Raw genomic sequence first — 18447 nt, forward strand, 5'->3', positions numbered from 1 at the left:
TCAAAAGCATCAATATAGTCCAGTTCATTCAAATCACTGACATCACTTAAACTTTTCAGATAGCTTATTATCCTGACTCAGTACACAGGGATGGTGATCAAGGGGCTACAGAAGGCGAGACAGAGGACTTTGTAGAAACTTTCAAAGATACTTATAATCGTAATACCATCAGGAATAAAAGCCAAACTCCCCTGAGCTGGCCTCGCACCCTAACTCCTCCCTGCCTGCTGCGCCCCTCCCCCGTGTCCAGGTGCTGACCCTGGCAAGCAATGAGAGGATCCCTCTGAATCCCACCATGAGGCTTCTCTTTGAGATCAGCCACCTGAGCACAGCCACGCCAGCCACTGTCTCCAGAGCAGGTATGGACTATAAGTGGGAACAGCCGCATACCTCCTCAGCGGAAAACAGGTGCCTCTAGTGATACCTTTTTCACTGGCTCTGACCAAAGCTCCAAACAGGAGCCAGACATCGACCATCCAAAACTCTGGCCTAATCCTCAGCCCTAATCCATACCCACAAAAGTGAGCCAGTGCTCTACAGCAAGGATCATGTGAGTTTCTCAATTCAGAAATGTTTACAGCAACAGAAAGAGGATAGCCCCTGAGCTGGACAACTACTGTCTTCTGCACAGAAATGCCTCAAATTAGGCTACTTTCAGGCCAGTTCTAGCTTCCATGGAGGCCAGTGAAGGTGATTGAGCATTACAAGTTCTCACTACATCTTGGTGCAAGATGACTTTATACCTTAACTTTCCTGGTTAGGACATGGACTTATCCTTTTGAGGGGCTTCTGTGGTGGCTCAGTGATGAAGAATCTGCCTGCCATTGCAGGAGACGTGGGTTTGATCCTTGGATCAGGAAGATCCATTGGAGGAGGAAATGGCAAACCACTCCAGTATTCTTGTCTGGAGAATTCCATGAACAGAGGATCTTGGCAGGATACAGTCCGTGGGGTCACAAAAGAGCCAGACACGACTGAGCAACTAAACAATATCCTTTTGGGGGCCACCATGAATGTGCACACTTCCTCACCGTGACAAGTATTGCTAATCATTCACAGTCTTCTTTCCTCCTGAGCCTGGATTTGGCCTCAGGATCCTTCTCAACACTGCTGTCCATCAGCTATTATCAGGCCATCAGAGCTGATCCCAATAGCAAACCCTCTCAGATCTCAGCCAGATCTCTGTTATTCTCTTTTTCAAGATTTTTTTTTTTTTTTTTGCTGTGGACTATTTTTAAAGTCTTTATTGAATTTGTTACAATATTGCTTCTGTTTTATGTTTTGGCTTTTTGGGCACAAAATATGTAGGGTCTTAGTTCCCTGCCCAGGGATCAAACCTGCACCCCTGCACTGGAAGACAAAGTCTCAACCACTGGACTCCCAGGGAAACCCTTCTGTTCTTTTCAAGGCCAGTCTTCTGTACATTTTTTTTAAACAGAGAAAATAACTCTGGGGTGAAGAATATCCTGAGCTCTATGGATATGTCACTAAGCTATATTCTCTATGCTCCCAGGGATCCTGTACATTAACCCGGCAGACCTGGGTTGGAACCCTCCTGTGAGCAGCTGGATCGACCAGAGAGAGATCCAGACAGAGAGAGCCAACCTAACCATCCTATTTGACAAGTACCTTCCAACCTGCTTAGATGCGCTCAGAACCAGGTAGGCCAAGCAGTGAGGAAGGCGAAGAATTAAAGCAGAGACAAAGAGCCTGTTGGCTCACACCTGGTGTCCTGCTGATGTTCTGTCCTGTCCCCAAAGTCAGACGTCCCCAGGCAGTCCCCTCAAGTGTGGCAGACGGCAGAGGGAACATACGTTAGGATGGAGATGAGATGCCTGGTGTCAGTCCAGGCAGGAAGAGAGGTGAGTGAAGAGAAGGGAGATTTGAAGAGCCTTCTGTGAGTGCTATACAGGTGTATCTGGAGGAAGGTGCAAGTTGTAGTTGGTGTTCAGTTGCTAAGTCATGTCCGATTCTTTGCAACCCCATGGACTGTAGCCCGCCAGGCTTCTCTGTCCATGGGATTTCCCAAACAAGAATAGAGTGGGTAGCCATGCCCTCCTCCAGGGGATCTTCCCAACCCAGGGATTGAATCCATCTCTTCTGCATTGGCAGACAGGTTCTTTAACCCTGAGCCAGATGGGAACCTAGATGGTTTGCTTATCAGCCACTCTGGGCCTCTATAATACCAAAGCTTTTGCTGCTGCAAAGCCACATGGAGTTGTCAAATCCACAGACACCAGCAGGTTTCCATAGTTGTCCAACAGCACCACTAGGATGGAATAATCCTGTGATTTAGAACATATCTAGGTTTTTCTCTCTTCAGATTTAAGAAGATAATTCCAGTCCCAGAGCAGAGCACAGTCCAGATGCTGTGCCACCTTCTTGAGTGTCTGCTGACCGAGGAGGACATCCCTGCAGACTGCCCCAAGGATACCTATGAGCTTTACTTTGTGTTTGCTGCCATCTGGGCTTTTGGCGGAGCACTGGTCCAGGACCAGGTAAGAGGGTGTGTGCTGAGGCTAACACCCACGCTAACCAGCCAAGATTTGGTAGACAGAACAGCTAAATGTCAGAGTTAACATGGGGACATCAAACCATTTAGTTGTGTCTCCCTGATTCTGCTGAAGACGTCAGTCCCCTTAGGAGGGCTTCATGTAATGAGACAGATGAGACTGAGCTGCGTTTTGTTGCTTTTTGACTTGGTGAAAGTATCCCTAATTTCTTGAACAGTTGCTAATTGAATTTGAAAAACTAGAGGTGTGAATACCTTACTTAGAAAGATGTGTGTTTTGGGTGGGATGGTGCTGTGCTATAGTCTTGTGTAGGAGGAATCCCTTCTTAAGAACCTTCTAGAACAACAAGCATGTCCCACTGTATACCAACCATCACATCTTCATCACCCTGAAACACAGAGCTGGCCATAGAAAGCTTTTGCTGTCGTTCAGTTGCCAGGTCATTTTTGACTCTTGATGACCCCATGGGCTGCAGGAGGACACGTGCCCCTCTGTCCTCCACCATCTCCAGGAGTTTGCTCACATTGTTGTCCATTGAGTCAGTGTTGCCATCCAGCCATCTCATCGCCTGTCACTTCCTTGGCCTCCTGCCCTTGATCTTTCCCAGCATCACGGTCTTCTCCAGTGAGTTGACTCTTCCCATCAGGTGACCAAAATATTGGAGCTTCAGCTTCAATATCAGTCCTTCCAGTGAATAGTCAGGGTTGATTTCCTTTAGGATTGACTGGTTTGATCTCCTTGCAGTCCAAGCGACCCTCACGAGTCTTATCCAGCACCACAGTTTGAAGGTATCAACTCTTCATCACTCAGCCTTCTTTGTGGAAGAAGAACCATAGAATGTTAGACCAAAGGTTAATCGACATCTATGAGTAGAAAAACAAAGTAGTATTTATCTCACGGTGTTTACCTCTGTGGTTTCAGGCTGTTTGGCAGCCTATTCTCTAAGCTTTGTATATTCTCAACCTTTTATTTTACAGAGTTTTCTCCAAATGAAAGGTACTTTACCTGGAAACAACATAATTAGGGTTAGGCAGAACAGTCTTTTACAACTGACTCTAGCTACCAGGGTAGCTTAGCAGTAAAGAATACACCTGCCAATGCTGGAGACACGGGATTGGTCTCTGGGCTGGGAAGATCCCCTGGAGAAGGAAATGGCTAGCCACTCCAGTATTCCTGCCTGGAGAATTCCATGGACAGAGGAGCCTGGTGGACTACAGTGGCAGGGTCACAAAGAATCAGACACAACTTAGTGACTGAGCATGCATTAGCTACCAGGCAACATCATATAGAGGCTGAGAATGTGGACTCTGGATTTAAATTCTAACTCTACCACTTGTTACCTGGGGACCCTGGACAGGTAATTTAACATCTCTCTACCTTAATCTCATTACTGGTACAAAGAGCTAGAAAAATTGACCAAGTGTCTTTATCCTGATACCCAAAACTTTGTGTACAAAGGCAGTGAAAGTGATAATAGGGGTACCCATTTCCTAGGATAGATGTAAGGATTAAATGAAGGGATGCTGTTCTAATTGTCCACATGTAAAACTCTTAGAATACCGCTTATTATTAGTGTTCTCCTACTTAGGGCTTCCCAGATGGTGCTAGTGGTACCCACCTCAATGCAGGATACGCAGGAGACATGGGTTTGATCCCTGGGTCAGGAAGATCCCTTGGAAGAGAGCACGGCAACCCACTCCAGTATCCTTGCCTGGAGAATCCCATGGATAGAGAAGCCTGGCAGGCTACAATCCATAGGGTCGTAGACAGTCAGACACAACTGAAGTGACTTAGCACGCGTGCACCATAAATACACAGTTTTATAGCAAGTATCTGATGCTTTTCTCACAACAGGGAATTAGGCCAAGCTGCAGTTTTTGGAAAGTTATGATTTACTCTTTCTGGTCTGGGTTGACTATGGGCTCTTCCAAAGAAAAAGGTAAGGGCTTCCCTGGTGACACAGTGGATAAGAAGCCACCTGCCAAGACAGGGGACTTGGGTTCAATTCCTGATCCATAAAGATCCCACAGCCAAGCCCCTACACCATGACTACTGTCTGTGTTTAGTGTCCTTGCGCGGCAACCACTGAGCCCGCGTTCCTGGAGCCCGTGCTCTGCAAGAGGAGGCGCCGCAATGAGAAGCCCGCACACTGAAACTAAAGAGTAGCCCCCACTCACCACAACTAGATAAAAGCCCACGCGCAGCAACAAAGACCCAGCACGGCCATAATTAAATAAGTAAATAACTTTTAAAAGATGCAGTCCCTGATGTTTCAGCTGCCGAAATGTCAGCAACCACTGCTGGGCTCCTCTCTTACACTGGTGCCGAGCAGGCCATGGGGTATCAGGATAAAGACACGTGGTCAATGTTTTCTATCTCCATGTAGAAAAATTTAAATCCACTCAGCTGTTTTTAAAAGCCTCCCTCCGGGTGTCCTGGGCTCTGGAACACTTGGAGCTGTCGGCGGCCGTGCTGGCCCTGGGGGGTGGAGGGGGGCAGAGCACACGGGAGAAAGCTTTCAGCAGCAGGGACTGTCCGAGACCCCCTCACAGCCTGCATTCAAGACAAACACGAAATAGTGCTGTAAATAGAAAAGTATGAAGGTAGCCAGAATATTCACATCAGGAATACCCATGGTGCTTATATTGAAAAGCTGTTATTAATGAAAAGCAGAATATAAAGCAAAGCACAGCCCATACCTGGGTAGACATTCCAATAAAAAGGGAGTGGGCAGGTGGATCCTGGCTAAATACTTTGCAGCAATCACAGGAAATTCTCTCTCAGAAGCAAATGCTTCTCAGCACCCTATTGGGCACCTGGGTTCAACTCCCAATTCTTTTCTTTAAAAATAAATAAATAAATAAACGTTTTATTTTATATTGGAGTACAGCTAATTAACAATGTTGTGATAGTTTCAGGCTGAGCAGAGGGACTCAGCCATACATACACATGTATCCATTCTCCCCCAAACTCCCCTCCTATCCAGGCTGCCACATAACACTGAGCACAGTTCTCCAGTTCTCTGTGCTATACACTAGGTCCTTGCTGGTTATCCATTTTAAATATAGTGGTATGTACAAGTCCATTCCAAACTCCCTAACTGTCCCTTCCCCCACCACCATTCTTTCCCCTGACTCCCGATTTTGCTATATGCTGCTAGAATGTAATCGTTGAGCTTTTGCTTTTTCATGCATAAAATAGGAGTAATTTTCAGTAGCCAGGCTGACTTAGAGCATCATGAAGATCAAACGAGGTGATACTGTGTTTCCAAACTCAGCTACATTGCACCACACTGTATGTCATGCTCCCTGTTGTCAAGTTCAAGGGGCAGGAAGAGGACCAGAGACTTGTCAGATTCTAAAGGAGCTGGAGTTCAAAAGGAGCCCCTTCACTGAGGTTACTCAAAGAGCAGAGACACTCAAAGAGTCAAATTGAGACAAGGCCGCTGGATGGCTCAGCAGAGGTGATCTTGTCTTTCTAGCGTCCAGTTAGAGTAGAAGGTTAGGTCCAGCACCAGGCTTCAGGAAGCCAGACAGTGCAGCCCAGTGAACCGATTGGCTGAGAAACTGACCAGGTAGCTCCAAGTAGAATTGAAAGTAAGGGAAGAGGGTCCACCACCAACCTCCTTCTTTCTAGAGTTGGTCTGTGTCTTGGATTCTCCATATAAACCTAAAATCTGGTTTTCGTTAGGAAGCCAAAGGTCTTCAAGGATTTTTATCCAAAAGTAGACAACGGTTATGTTTTCATGAATAAATACTGTCAGCCAGAAAACAGTTGCTGTCAGGTAAGACACATTTTTTTAAGCTTTGTTTTGTATTTTCTTTCCTCTTAGTTTTTATTGGGAATGGTTTTTCAGTAGCACTCTTAGTTCTGCTTAGATGTTTTAGGGGTAAGCCCTCTTTTCCATTTAAGAGGTTGTCTAAAAATCGTTTTAATTCATAGGAAGATTTTAATATCTGAGAGTACTCAAACTAAGGATATAAAATTCCCATGTGTGCGTGTGTTACTTGCTCAGTCATGTCTGATTCTCTGTCCATGGGGTCGCTAAGAGTCGGACGCGACTGAGCGACTTCACTTTCACTTTTCACTTTCATGCATTGGAGAAGGAAATGGCAACCCACTCCAGTGTTCTTGCCTGGAGAATCCCAGGGACGGGGGAGCCTGATGGGCTGCCGTCTATGGGGTCGCACAGAGTCAGACATGACTGAAGCGACTTAGCAGCAGCAGCAGCAGCAGCAGCAGCTTGCCAGGATCTTTTGTCCATGGGATTCTGCAGGCAAGCATACTGGAATGGATAGCCATTCTCTTCTCCAGGGGATCTTCCCAACCCAGGGATCAAACCTGGATCTCCCTCATTGCAGGCAGATTTTTTTTTTTTTTACCATCTGAGCCACAAGAGAAGCTCATAAACTTCCCATATCTTCCTATTATGATGAAAAAGCATGAGATCATATAACCCTTGAAATCATATAACATTGGTTATTTCTACTTTTTGCACCTATTTTAAATTCTGTTAGTGCATTTAAGTAAGTAAGTGTTAGTCGCTCAGTCGTGCCCCGTGGACTGCAGCCCACCAGGCTCCTGTGTCCATGAGATTTTCCAGGCAAAGATACTGGAGTGGGTTGCCATTTCCTTCTCCAGGGTATCTTCCCAACCCAGGGATCGAACCCGGGCCTCCTGTACTACAGGCAGATTCTTTACCGACTTAGCTAGTGTATTTACTTCATTGTAAATATTTTTGAGGGTACCTTTGCATTTTGCTTTTGACCTTGGTTCTACAGTTTGGATGTCAACAACTTCCCTAAAAGTATGTTAAGTTCTGATGTCATGATCCCAATCTGGGTTATTCAGTCTCTATGTTCAGCAGTGTTTTTAATAAAGAATTACAGAGAAAAAAAAAAGAATTTCATCTAAGGTTCAGAGATTGGGATTTTTTTCCCCCTGACGTTTCTGATTGCAGAAGACAGATATTAGGAAGATATATTGTCCCCTTAATCTGAATTCACATCAGAATAAGAAGAGCAAACAAACCTGTCCTTAGAGCCTATTTCCAATTCTCTTTTTAAGGTGCAAGAATTCAATCCTATTTACCAAGCAGACAGCAAAGTCAGTGCCATTTCTTCCAAGTTCAGATTCATTGTCACGCGCCCAGCCCCCTGGTCTGTCCTGCTCTGCAGAAACATTTCCTAAAGTGCCCACTCTGAACCTCCTCCGTCTTTAGGACTTTTCCTGGGTCTGTGTCTTCAAAGAGTGGGTTGGCTCCCCAAGCAGGTAGCTAGTAGCAGTGGGCGTTTGTGTGTGCATGTGTGGGTGTGTTGTGTGGGGCGTGGGTGTTACGTTTCGGTCTGAAAGAAATAGCCTGAGTACTCAGGTGCACAGCCCTATCTTAGGGGCTCATGCTCTATTATGTGTGCATGTAAACACCGTGTCTTGTCTATTCCTTCTGTCAGAAAGACCTGTATAGCTTTGTCTCCACTGCCCCTAGATTTGAGGATTTTAGCTCTGGAAGGAAATTCAGAAATACTCTTTTCTAGAACCCTCATTTTATAGATGAGGAAACTGCGGCATGAAAAGACGTGACTTGCTGGTGGTTATGTACGCCATCCCCTGCTGGGATTCTTATCGCTGTTTCTTCCTGTGCCCCCCAGGTGTCTACAGTCACATTTTATTTTTTAAACACTTTCTTTTAATGTGTACCATTTATAAAGTCTTTAGTGAAGGTGTTACAATATTGTTTCTGTTTTATATTTGGGATTTTTTGGCTAAGACATGTGTGGGATCTTAGCTTCCGGACCAGGGATCAGACCCACACGCCCTGTACCGGAAGGTGACATCTTAACCACTGGACCACCAGGGAAGCCCCAACAGGCACCGTTTGATTCCTTCTGTCCCTGACTGCCGTCCCGGACATGGCTCGGAGTCTCGGGAGTCGAGGCGGGTGTGGTGGATCGGTCTCTGAGAGTTCCTGGCTGCACTTGCCCTTCTTGGGGTCTCAGGCTCCCTCTCTCCTCTGTGTTCTTACACCCCCCTCCCTCCCTCCCCTCCACCTGCCAGGGCTCTGAGATGCACCAGGCCAGGTGCACACATAGGCGCTCCAGAGCGGCCCCTGCTCAGCTGGGCCTTGTCTGGGCTGGTCCTCGGGGGACAAGGGGGAGCCGGCTGTGCTCCTAGCCCTGGCCTTCTGCCTGATGCAGGCAGTCTGTCCAGGCTTCTCATGCTCTGCAGAGCCTTGACTCCTGACTTGCTTTGTTTGGGCAGCTCGTGGACCACCGGGCAGAGTTCAGCAAATGGTGGCTCAGCGAGTTCAAGACCATCAAGTTTCCCTCCCAAGGAACCATCTTTGACTATTACATAGACCCAGAGACCAAGAAATTCGAGCCTTGGTCCAGGCTCATCCCGCAGTTTGAATTTGACCCTGAGACACCTCTGCAGGTGAGTGTGGCTGAGCGGCAACCGGGGATATGTAATGTCCCCAGAATCTGTGGTGGCTCTCGTGGCAGCCCTTAACGGATTCCCAAAAGGTTTGACCTCATTAAGAATTAGCTACTTTTCTTTTCCGAGGAAATTAGAGGTTCAGTATAGTCATGCATGTGTGCGTGCTAAGTTGTTGCAGTCTAACTCTTTGCGACCCTATGGATTATATAGCCTGCTAGGCTCCTCTGACTATGGGATTTTCCAGGCAAGAATACTAGAGTGGGTTGCCATGCCCTTCTCCAGGGGATCTTCCTGACCAAGGGATCGAACCTGTGTCTCTTATGTCTCCTTCATTGCAGGCAGGTTCTTTACTGCTGAACCATCTGGGAAGCCCTCAGCATAGTCATAAGATCTCCCTAAACCTAGGTAACTTAATTAGCAGGCCCCCCTGCAGGCATCCTGAGACAAGACAGGGAGTTGACCAGGCAGAAGGCTTTAAAATACAATCCAGAGGCCTCAGGGAGGCAAACAGCACTAGTAGAGGGGGATGGGTGTGCCCTCTACCCACAGCATGAGTTACCAGGAGGGTCTCTCTGGGTAACAGGGGGCCCTCCTGCCTGGAGTAGTGAGCCCCCCAACCCCAGCGCCATTCCCTCTCCTGAAAGGCCCCAGGGTGCTCTGACAGCATGTGAGCCTCCTACGAGCCCCCGGTTCGCTGTTCCTGTCTCCCGCCACCCTTGCCCCGTCTCCCCCTGACCCCAGGACTGCCTGGTGCACACCAGCGATCCCGCCACCCTCGCCCCGTCTCCCCCTGACCCCAGGACTGCCTGGTGCACACCAGCGAGACCATATGCCTCTGCTACTTCCTGGAGCGGCTCCTGGCGCGGCGGCGGCCGGTCATGCTGGTGGGAACTGCGGGTACTGGCAAGTCGGTGCTGGTGGGGGCTAAGCTGGCCAGCCTGGACCCTGAGGCGTACCTGGTGAGAAACGTGCCCTTCAACTACTACACCACATCGGCCGCGCTGCAGGGTGAGTGCCAGCACAGCGGCAGCCAGGCGAAGGGGCCTGCTCCTCACCGCTTGCAAAGCCAGGCACTCGCTCACCAGCCAGGGAAGAGAGAGGGGCCTTTCATCAAAGTGCCAGCAATCTGGGGAGACGGTGGACTCGGCGTCTCCCAGAAACTACTTCCCAAGGCTCTGCTCCGTGGTGAAGACGTTTAAACAGAAACAAGTCGTCTCAGTTAATCACTGAGATGAGGGTGGGGGAGGCAGAGTCATGGCCGTCTCCCCACTGCGTGCAGGCTTTTCAGCTTCAGAGATCTTCTTCTAGACCAGAGGTCACCAGCCTCCAGGATCTAATGCCTGATAATCTGAGGTGGAACTGATGTAATAATAATAGAAATAAAGCGCACAGTACGTGTAACACGCTTGAATCATCCTGAAACCATCCCTCACCCTTCAGTCTGTAGAAAAATCATCTTCCGGGAAACCAGTTCCTGGTTCCAAAAAGGTTGAGGACTGCGGCTCTAAACGTCATCTTGTTCACACAGTTTGATTTATTTGCAAGATGACTGAAGAGGAATCTTGGGAGAGGTCTGGTCATCTGTTAATTCAGTTCAGTCTCTCAGTCATGTCTGACTGTTTGCAACCCCATGGACGGCAGCGAGCCAGGCTTCCCTGTCCTTCACCAACTCCCGGACTTTGCTCAAACTCATGTCCATCGAGTCAGTGATGCCATCCCACCATCTCATCTCCTGTTGTCCCCTTCTCCTCCTGCCTTCAATCTTTCCCAGCATCAGAGTCTTTTCCAATGAGCCAGTTCTTCGCATCCTTTGGCCAGAGTATTGGAGCTTCAGCCTCAGCATCAGTCCTTCCAATGAATATTCAGGGTAGATTTCCTTTAAGATTGACTGGTTTGATACTAGAGTCCAAGGGGCTCTCAAGAGTCCTCTCCAACACCACAGTTCAAAAGCATCCATTTTCGCCACTCAGCTTTCTTTATGGTCCAGTTCTCACATCCGTACCTGACTACTGGAAAAACCATAGCTTTGACAATATGGACCTTTATTGGCAAAGTAATGTCTCTGCTTTTTAATATGCCAAGTTGGTCATAGCTTTTCTTCTAAGGAGCAATCAATCTATTAATTGCTTATTTGCAATTTCTACTTCTTTAATCTATGGGAAGAACTGACAAGTTAGGCCAGGTATTGTGTGATAAAAGGATTTTCAAGGTGTGCTCAGGTCAAAGGCAAGCAGAGCATGGGGGTGCCTGGTTTAAAAAGTGAGTTACAGTATGTGTCTGTGCGTGAATTGCTCAGTCATGTCCAACTCTTTGTGACCGCATGGACTGTAGTGCTCCAGGTTAGTTACAAGAAAAGGGGCTTCCTGTTGAGGGCGATTTCCTGCAAGGAGCTGCTCACATAAACGGCCCAGGGGGCTTAGAGGAGGGCACATGATGTCCTCCACTCTGAGCTGAAACGGAGGTCAGGCACCTCCCTGGCTGACTCCCCTCCCACTCCTCTCTTGCCTGTCCCCTCCCCTGTCTGTCCTTCTCTCCAGCACCTTAGCAAGGTCCCCTTTCCCATCCTTTCTCCCGAAGTGCCTCCCTGGCTGCTGAACTCCTCCAGGACAGGAGTTCCACACAGAGCAGGTCAGTGCCTTGATGACAAAGAAAACAGAAAACCCACTGAAAGATTTCCATGGGCTTACAGACTCCTGGCACCAGAAGGGTCTTTAAAGGTCATTTCATGCACCCCTCACACCTTATCCATGGGGGAACTGAGGCTCGGGTTCAGGTACGTGGCTGCCTAAGGTCACCATGGTGCAACAAGGCTGGTGTGGCACTTCCAGCCTGCTGAGCATGGGAAGTGGGTGTTTCACAGGGCATTTCTGTGTTGGGCACACTGACCCCAGAAGCAGCCTCCTTTTGAAGAAGTGCTGAAGCCAGCCTCCCCACGAGAGGAAGGTAGTAGCCGGGCTGGGGAGAAACCCTCTTCTCACTTCTCACACCGAAACAGCCTCACCCCACCCTCTGGAGTCTTAGCCACTGGATCACCAGGGAAGTCCCCAAATCATTTAATATTGTACAAACCTGTGAAGTAAGTCCTTTTTTCATCCACATGTCGTAGATGAGAAAACCAAGGCACAGGGAAGTTAAATAAGCTCCTCAGGGCTACACAGTGAGTGCTGGAACCAGGGTTTGAATCCAGAGAGTCTGACTTCAGAGCCTGTGCCCTTAACCACTAGGCTATACCTCCTCCCCTGAAAATAAAACGCTTTGGAAATTGAAATAAATATTTGGTAATATTACTCTTACCGCTAGCAACACTATTTGAGTCTAGAAAGATTATTTTCTAGAATCCTATTGTAATGATTTTATAATATAAAAAGTACTTTGACTACAGAGTAAACATTCATTGCCAAGAAAAAAAGAGATGAGTTTCATATCCTTGATTCTGAAAAATGCCAGATTCCCTTACTTGAAAATTCCCATCCATCACTTTAGTCACAGTCCAAACAAGTTTGTTCATTTGGCTTCTTAGCTGAAAACATTTCAGAAGTAACAAAATGGCAAAAGGAAGGGTGCTTAGCAGTTATAAAAGTTGGAACAAGAAAGTTGGTATCCAAGGGGAAGTAGAAAACGTAAAAATGAGATGCAGGAACCCACAGGGTGGCTGCTCTGACATCAGACAAGAAGCACATTGTTCCCCCCACAGCAAGAGTCCATGTCTCTGTTCTGTTTTTGGCCATGCGGCATGCAGGATCTTAATTCTCTGACCAGAGATCGAACCCATGCCCTCTTCAGTGTAAGCACAGAATCTTAACCACTGGACTTTCAGGGTTGCCCTCCATCACTCTTTCTGAAGCCCAGCATTTTTACTGCGGTTTGTGTTTAAGACCCTATGGAATTACGTTGAATATGATGTGGTACAGTCTGCTTTAAAGGGCAGGCAGTAAACCCAGACAGATGTGCAGAATGAGTGTTTTTAAGGTAATAAAACGAAATGATGGCAAAAGACAGGAAATAGCCCAGTTATCCATATGATAGAATGCTAAGCGTTGTTACAAAGAATGAAGACATTCTGTATGAATTAAGCTGGCTCCATTTCCAAAATCTTTGTCGAGTGAGAAAAGCACGATACAGAACAGTGTGTATAGTATGCTCCAAATTATGTCTTGTTTAAAAAGAGACATATAAAACTTTGCATACATATACACTCACACATCTATGCTTATACATACTAAGAATATCTCTGGAGGGACACGCAAGCAACAGCAGTTGCCCTTGGCAAGGGGAACTGGATGCTAAGAGGGGGATGGAGAATGACTGAAACTTTTTTAAAATTATGAAATATTTCAAGCGTTCAGAAAAGCACAGACAAGAGTATAACAGATGCCCATGTACCCACCACCCAGACTTCACAGATGTTAACATTTCTGTCATCTTGCTATGCATCTTAGCATTTTAAGTACAGCTAACACACCACCCCCCAGCCCTTCCCCCATCATGCCCTTGGAAACCAAACTAGGACCACTCAGCTGATGTGCCTTCATTCCCAAGTTAACGCTTTTGATATATGTATGTAGTCATGAAGTACACGATGTTGTTGTGGATGTTGTTGTGTGTGTTTAAATTTTAAATATGTATCATGTTATAACTTCCTTTGGTAACTTCCTTTTCTCATCCTTGTCTGTTTTACTGCGTGTGGAGTACTTCTTCACTGGTTTTCACTGCTGCATAGAATTTCCTTGTGTGACTAAATCATAGCTTATTTACCCATTCTCCTACTAAAATGCAACATAATTTTTCAACATTTTCCATTTATAAAAAAATTTTTTAGTTATAATTGGCATATAGTACATTGTATGCATTAAAGCACACAATCCGATAAGTTTTTAAATATTTACCCACCATGAAACCATCACTATAATTGAAATAATGTACACATTCATTGCCTTGAGAGTCCCTCACCTCCCTTGATAATCCCTCCCTCCCTCCCAACCCACGCCCCGCCCTCCCCCACCCCAGCTCTGTGTCTAAGGCAACTACTGATCTGTTTCTGTCACTACAGGTTCGTTTGCAATTTCTAGAATTTGATATAATGGAATAGTCATACAATAGCTCTCTTTCTTTTGTCTGGCTCCTTTCACTCAGCTTGATTTTGAGATTTACCCATGTTGTTGAGGGTACAACAGTTCATTCTTTTCATTCCTAAATAGCAAGACAAAATACGTAAAACACTCAGAATGATTCCTAGCATACAATAAGTGCTCAGTAAATGGAAGCTGTTATTCTAACAATATTAAAAATCCTTCTCAAATTTAAGTTATAAATGCTATACAAAAATCCCTGAGCCCCAACTGCCAAAACAAAAGGAGCATGAGCAAACCCCTTTTGCTTGAAAAAAGACGTTTAGCATAAGCTATGCTAAAACAAAAATAATGTTTTAGGAAAAAAATGTTCCAGCTTACAAATGGGCAATAACTTCACCCAGCAGGTCAATTCACTGAGGTCTCCAGAGGAGTGTTTTACAGCTCACTCATCCTGCTAGTCCATCGGATGCCATTTTTCTCAAATCAGATGTTCTTTTATAGAGAAGGCAGCTGCTTGATATTCCCTGCATCTTTCCTCTCTTATAACTTCCAGCTCTGGGGTCTCCATTGAGTACTTTTCTAAACAGATTCAAAACTCCTTCAAATGCAAACAGGGCTTGTGTTTCAAGGCATTCACATTGCTTATCAGTGTGGATAGCACATGCTTTATTTGAAGTTTTTACTATGCCAAGCCCCTGTATTATCAGTAATGCTTTTGACTGCAAGCAGCAGACAGCGTATTAAAAAGCAGAGACATCAGTCTGCCTACAATGGTCCATATAGTCAAAACTATGCTTTTTCCAGTAGTCATGTGGATATGAGAGTTGGACCATAAAGAAGGCTGAGTGTCCAAGAACTGATGCTTTCATCTTGTGCTGGGGAAGACTCTTGAGAGTCTCTTCAACTGCCAGGAGATCAAGTCAGTCAATTCTACCTAAAGGAAATCAACCCTGAATATTCATTGAAAGGACTGATGCTGAGGCTGACACTCCAGTCCTTTGGCCACCTGTGTGCTGCCATCCATGTGGCTACAAACAGTCGAACATGACTGAGCAACTGAACATCAACAAGCAGGAAATCTGATAATTACACAGTTTTTTTCCATGCAACCAGAAGTCTTGAGGTAGGTAGTTGCTAATGCTAAATCAATGGTTCACTGCTACTGAGGCTATAATATCTATTATTCTCTTAGATGCTCCCTCAGGGTAATAGAGTCTCTGCTGCTCCAGCCATCACATCTGCATTCCAAATGGAAAAAAAGAAAAAGGGAAGAGTTAATGCCCTTGTCAGGAAACGATAGCTCTCCAGGAATCCTACTGATTTATGTGTGTGTTCAAAATTGTGTCACATGGCCAGTTTCTAGCTGGAACATAACTAAGGAGAAGGAAGATGGAAATGATGTCCATCTAGGATCTGATGACAGTCTCTATTTTTACAAAATGAGAAAATGAGGCTTAGAGGTCCTAAGTGACTTCCCTCAAAGTTGCATAGTGATTTAATAGCCGAGCTGTCTTATTTCATTGAGCTACTGTGTCCATCCACTTTGATAAGTCGTGCATCTACATTTCCATAAGAGAATGCCAACTTTGCTTCCACTTGTCTAATATCTGGAGCACATGGGTGTCTCTGCCTTTGACAGTAAGTAAAAGAGGCCCTTCACTTGTTCAGTGAAACTCTCAGACTTAACCTGACCATTTGCCAGCAGCTGCACCAATCGCAGATTAATAACCCTGACATCTTGGCTGAGGAGGCAGATCCGTGTCCCTCCAGCTGCTCTAAACACCACAGACCCAGGGCCACTGCTTCCTTTCCCTTCACTGAGTTAACATCTAATGATCCACTCTTGGATGTTGTTGAAGGTTAGGATGATCAAAGATAATTTAAAATTTTTAAAAATACCTCCTGTAAAAATCTAGGTTGAAGACCATGCCCATTTTGCAGCCTGATACACCTTTTATAAGTTTCCAGGATACATGCCTTTTAGAATTGAGTGCCTAAAATTTGTGTTCCTACAAAAGTAGAGATGGGTTTGTATCAGTGATCTAGGTTGGCATGGCTACTGTAATTAAACACAGATTGAGTTCTAAGCTTTCAAAGAGCCAGTTCATAAAGGACAATGTGACCATTCTTATTTCATTTCAGTAATTATATCACCCATGATTAGTGGCTCAAATAAGTTTCTTCTACTATATAGTTTGGAATCTCTTTTAATCTTTTTCAATTGGTTTGTTTTATGTCTATTGAAATAGCTTAAGTCTTTTCTCATTTTGGATATATAAGTGATTTTTAAGAACTAAAGGAATTGCAGTGACCCATTGACAGGACCGTTTAGAAAGGGAAAAAGGAGTAAAGAACTGGGTCACGGCATTGATGGGCTTATATTTGCAGTGCAATGCGAGTAAGCCAAAGCAATGCTCATCACAGTCCCGAATTCTCCTGACATCCAACTGCAACTTGAAGTATTAGCTCAACAAATATTTGAGTGTGTAATTACACTAATTAGATGGGAGCTCAGGTGTCTGAGTCCTTGTGTAAAACAAACCCATCACCTGTTCATTAAAAGTTTAAAGCTGGACGAGACCTTGAAAAATCTGATCAAACTCTCTACCTCAAAGGAGCATTACATTATCAGATAGATAGGCTTCAGCACTTGCCTGAATATCTTCCAAAAAGAAGATGCTGTGCTGTGCTTAGTGGCTTAATCATGTCCGACTCTTTGCAATCCCATGGACTGTAGCCTGCCAGGCTCCTCTGTCCACGGGTATTCTCCAAGAAAGAATACTGGAGTGGGTTGCCATGCCCTTCTCCAGGGGGTCTTCCCAACCCAGGGATCGAACCCAGTTCTCCTGCATTATAAGCAGATTCTTTAACGTCTTAGCCACCAGGGAAGCGCAAGAATGGATAGGCTGCTGAAATGGGTAGCCTCGCCCTTCTCCAAGGGATCTTCCTGACCCAGGAATCAAACCGGGGTCTCCCACATTGCAAGTGAATTCTTTACCAGCTGAGCCACCAGGGAAGTCCAAAAGGAGATGACACAGAATTAAATCATCAAAGACTTACCATCTAGTAGGCAAGATGCTCTACTTCGAATGGGGATTCAAAACATAAAGAAATTGAAAACAACACATTTAAGACTATAGGGAAATCATCCCGTAAAATTTAGCACCTCCAAATTATGGAATGCAATGCAGCAATTAAAAATCATGTTCTAGTAGGCTAGGTATTATCATATAAAAAGTTTATAATATATGAAATGAAAAACAACTACACAGCCAGAATATACAGTATAATTCCTATTTTTTAAAGGAAAAAAATCTAACAGAGCAAATACACTAGAGTGAAATAGACCAGAATATTGAAAGTTATGCTTACTGCTAGGTGATAGAATTACGGGCAATTTTCATTTTCATCATTATGATTCTCTATGCTTTCCAATCTTTATATAATGGGTATGTATTATTTTATAATCATGTAAAACATGTTATTTTTTGAAAGAACAAATGAAGAGCCCTTACAATGTAACTAAAACGTCTTAACGTGTGAAATTTTGGATAATACTAAGGAAAAAGAGTTCGAACACAGAAACACAAATCAAGCCAATGCAAAGTGAAGACATAATTAATTATTAATGATCTCTGTCAAAAAACATGGTCAGGCAGCGTGTTAACTAAACCAGGGATTTCTGAAGGACAGGAGCCAGGCTGTAGTAACGTTTCAGAAGCAGTGTGCTATGGTGGGTACATAAGTTGCCATAGTCAGGCAGACCGGGGTTAGAATCCTGACTTTGTCCTCAATAGCTGGATGACCTTGAATAAAATCCTTTTATTTCTCTAAAGCTCAGTTTTCTCTTTTTGTTGAGAGATGTTTTTAAAGGTGATAATAATGCATCCTAGGGCTGCTCTGAAGGCTCAGTGATATGGTGCAAGTCACATCCTCTGTACAGACCCAGGTCGATGCCCAGCAAATGAATGACTGCAGGGCTTTGGTGCTCAGAGCCTGGAGGAATCCTGGGATGAGTGAGAAGGGCTCACAAGGTCTCTCTTCCCCAGCCATGTGAAAGAAGCATCGGGATCAGTATCAAGAGCCCCGGGTTCTAATTCCAGCACCACATTTAGCCCGTGTCAGCTTCTGTTTTTTTAGTTACAAAGAGGGTATGATAAGCCTTTCTTTGCTTATTCATGGAGTTTGTTATCATATTAATCCATGTATTCATTCATTCTTTAATTAGTTTTTGAATACCTTCCTTTGTGATAAATAATATCCTAGGTGGTGGGGTTATGACAATGAGGAAAACAGAGAAAGATTCCTGGCCTTTTGGAGTTTATAATGTGGAGGGACTGAAATAACAAACAAGATGAATAAGTAAGATATAGAGGATATTAAGTGGTATTAAGTGTTAATGGAGGAAAATGAAGTCGGGGCCAGGA

At 45.1% G+C, this 18447-nt stretch overlaps 1 protein-coding gene across 4 annotated transcripts in view; it reads left to right on the forward strand.

Moving 5' to 3' along the window:
• Positions 1-18447, forward strand: part of DNAH9 (dynein axonemal heavy chain 9) — a 297242-nt gene that overhangs the window by 136837 nt on the left and 141958 nt on the right. For all 4 annotated transcript variants that reach the window (XM_088828905.1, XM_088828906.1, XM_055407299.2 and 1 more), the window contains exons 34-38: positions 251-359; positions 1514-1661; positions 2324-2498; positions 8772-8945; positions 9749-9956. In XM_088828905.1, coding sequence (XP_088685031.1) covers positions 251-359; positions 1514-1661; positions 2324-2498; positions 8772-8945; positions 9749-9956 — 814 coding nt within the window. The remainder of the gene's footprint in view (positions 1-250; positions 360-1513; positions 1662-2323; positions 2499-8771; positions 8946-9748; positions 9957-18447) is intronic.

The sequence above is a fragment of the Moschus berezovskii genome, chromosome 20 (assembly GCF_049115385.1).
Source record: "Moschus berezovskii isolate FMDL1 chromosome 20, NW_MosBer_1.0, whole genome shotgun sequence".
Taxonomy (NCBI): Eukaryota; Metazoa; Chordata; class Mammalia; order Artiodactyla; family Moschidae; genus Moschus; species Moschus berezovskii.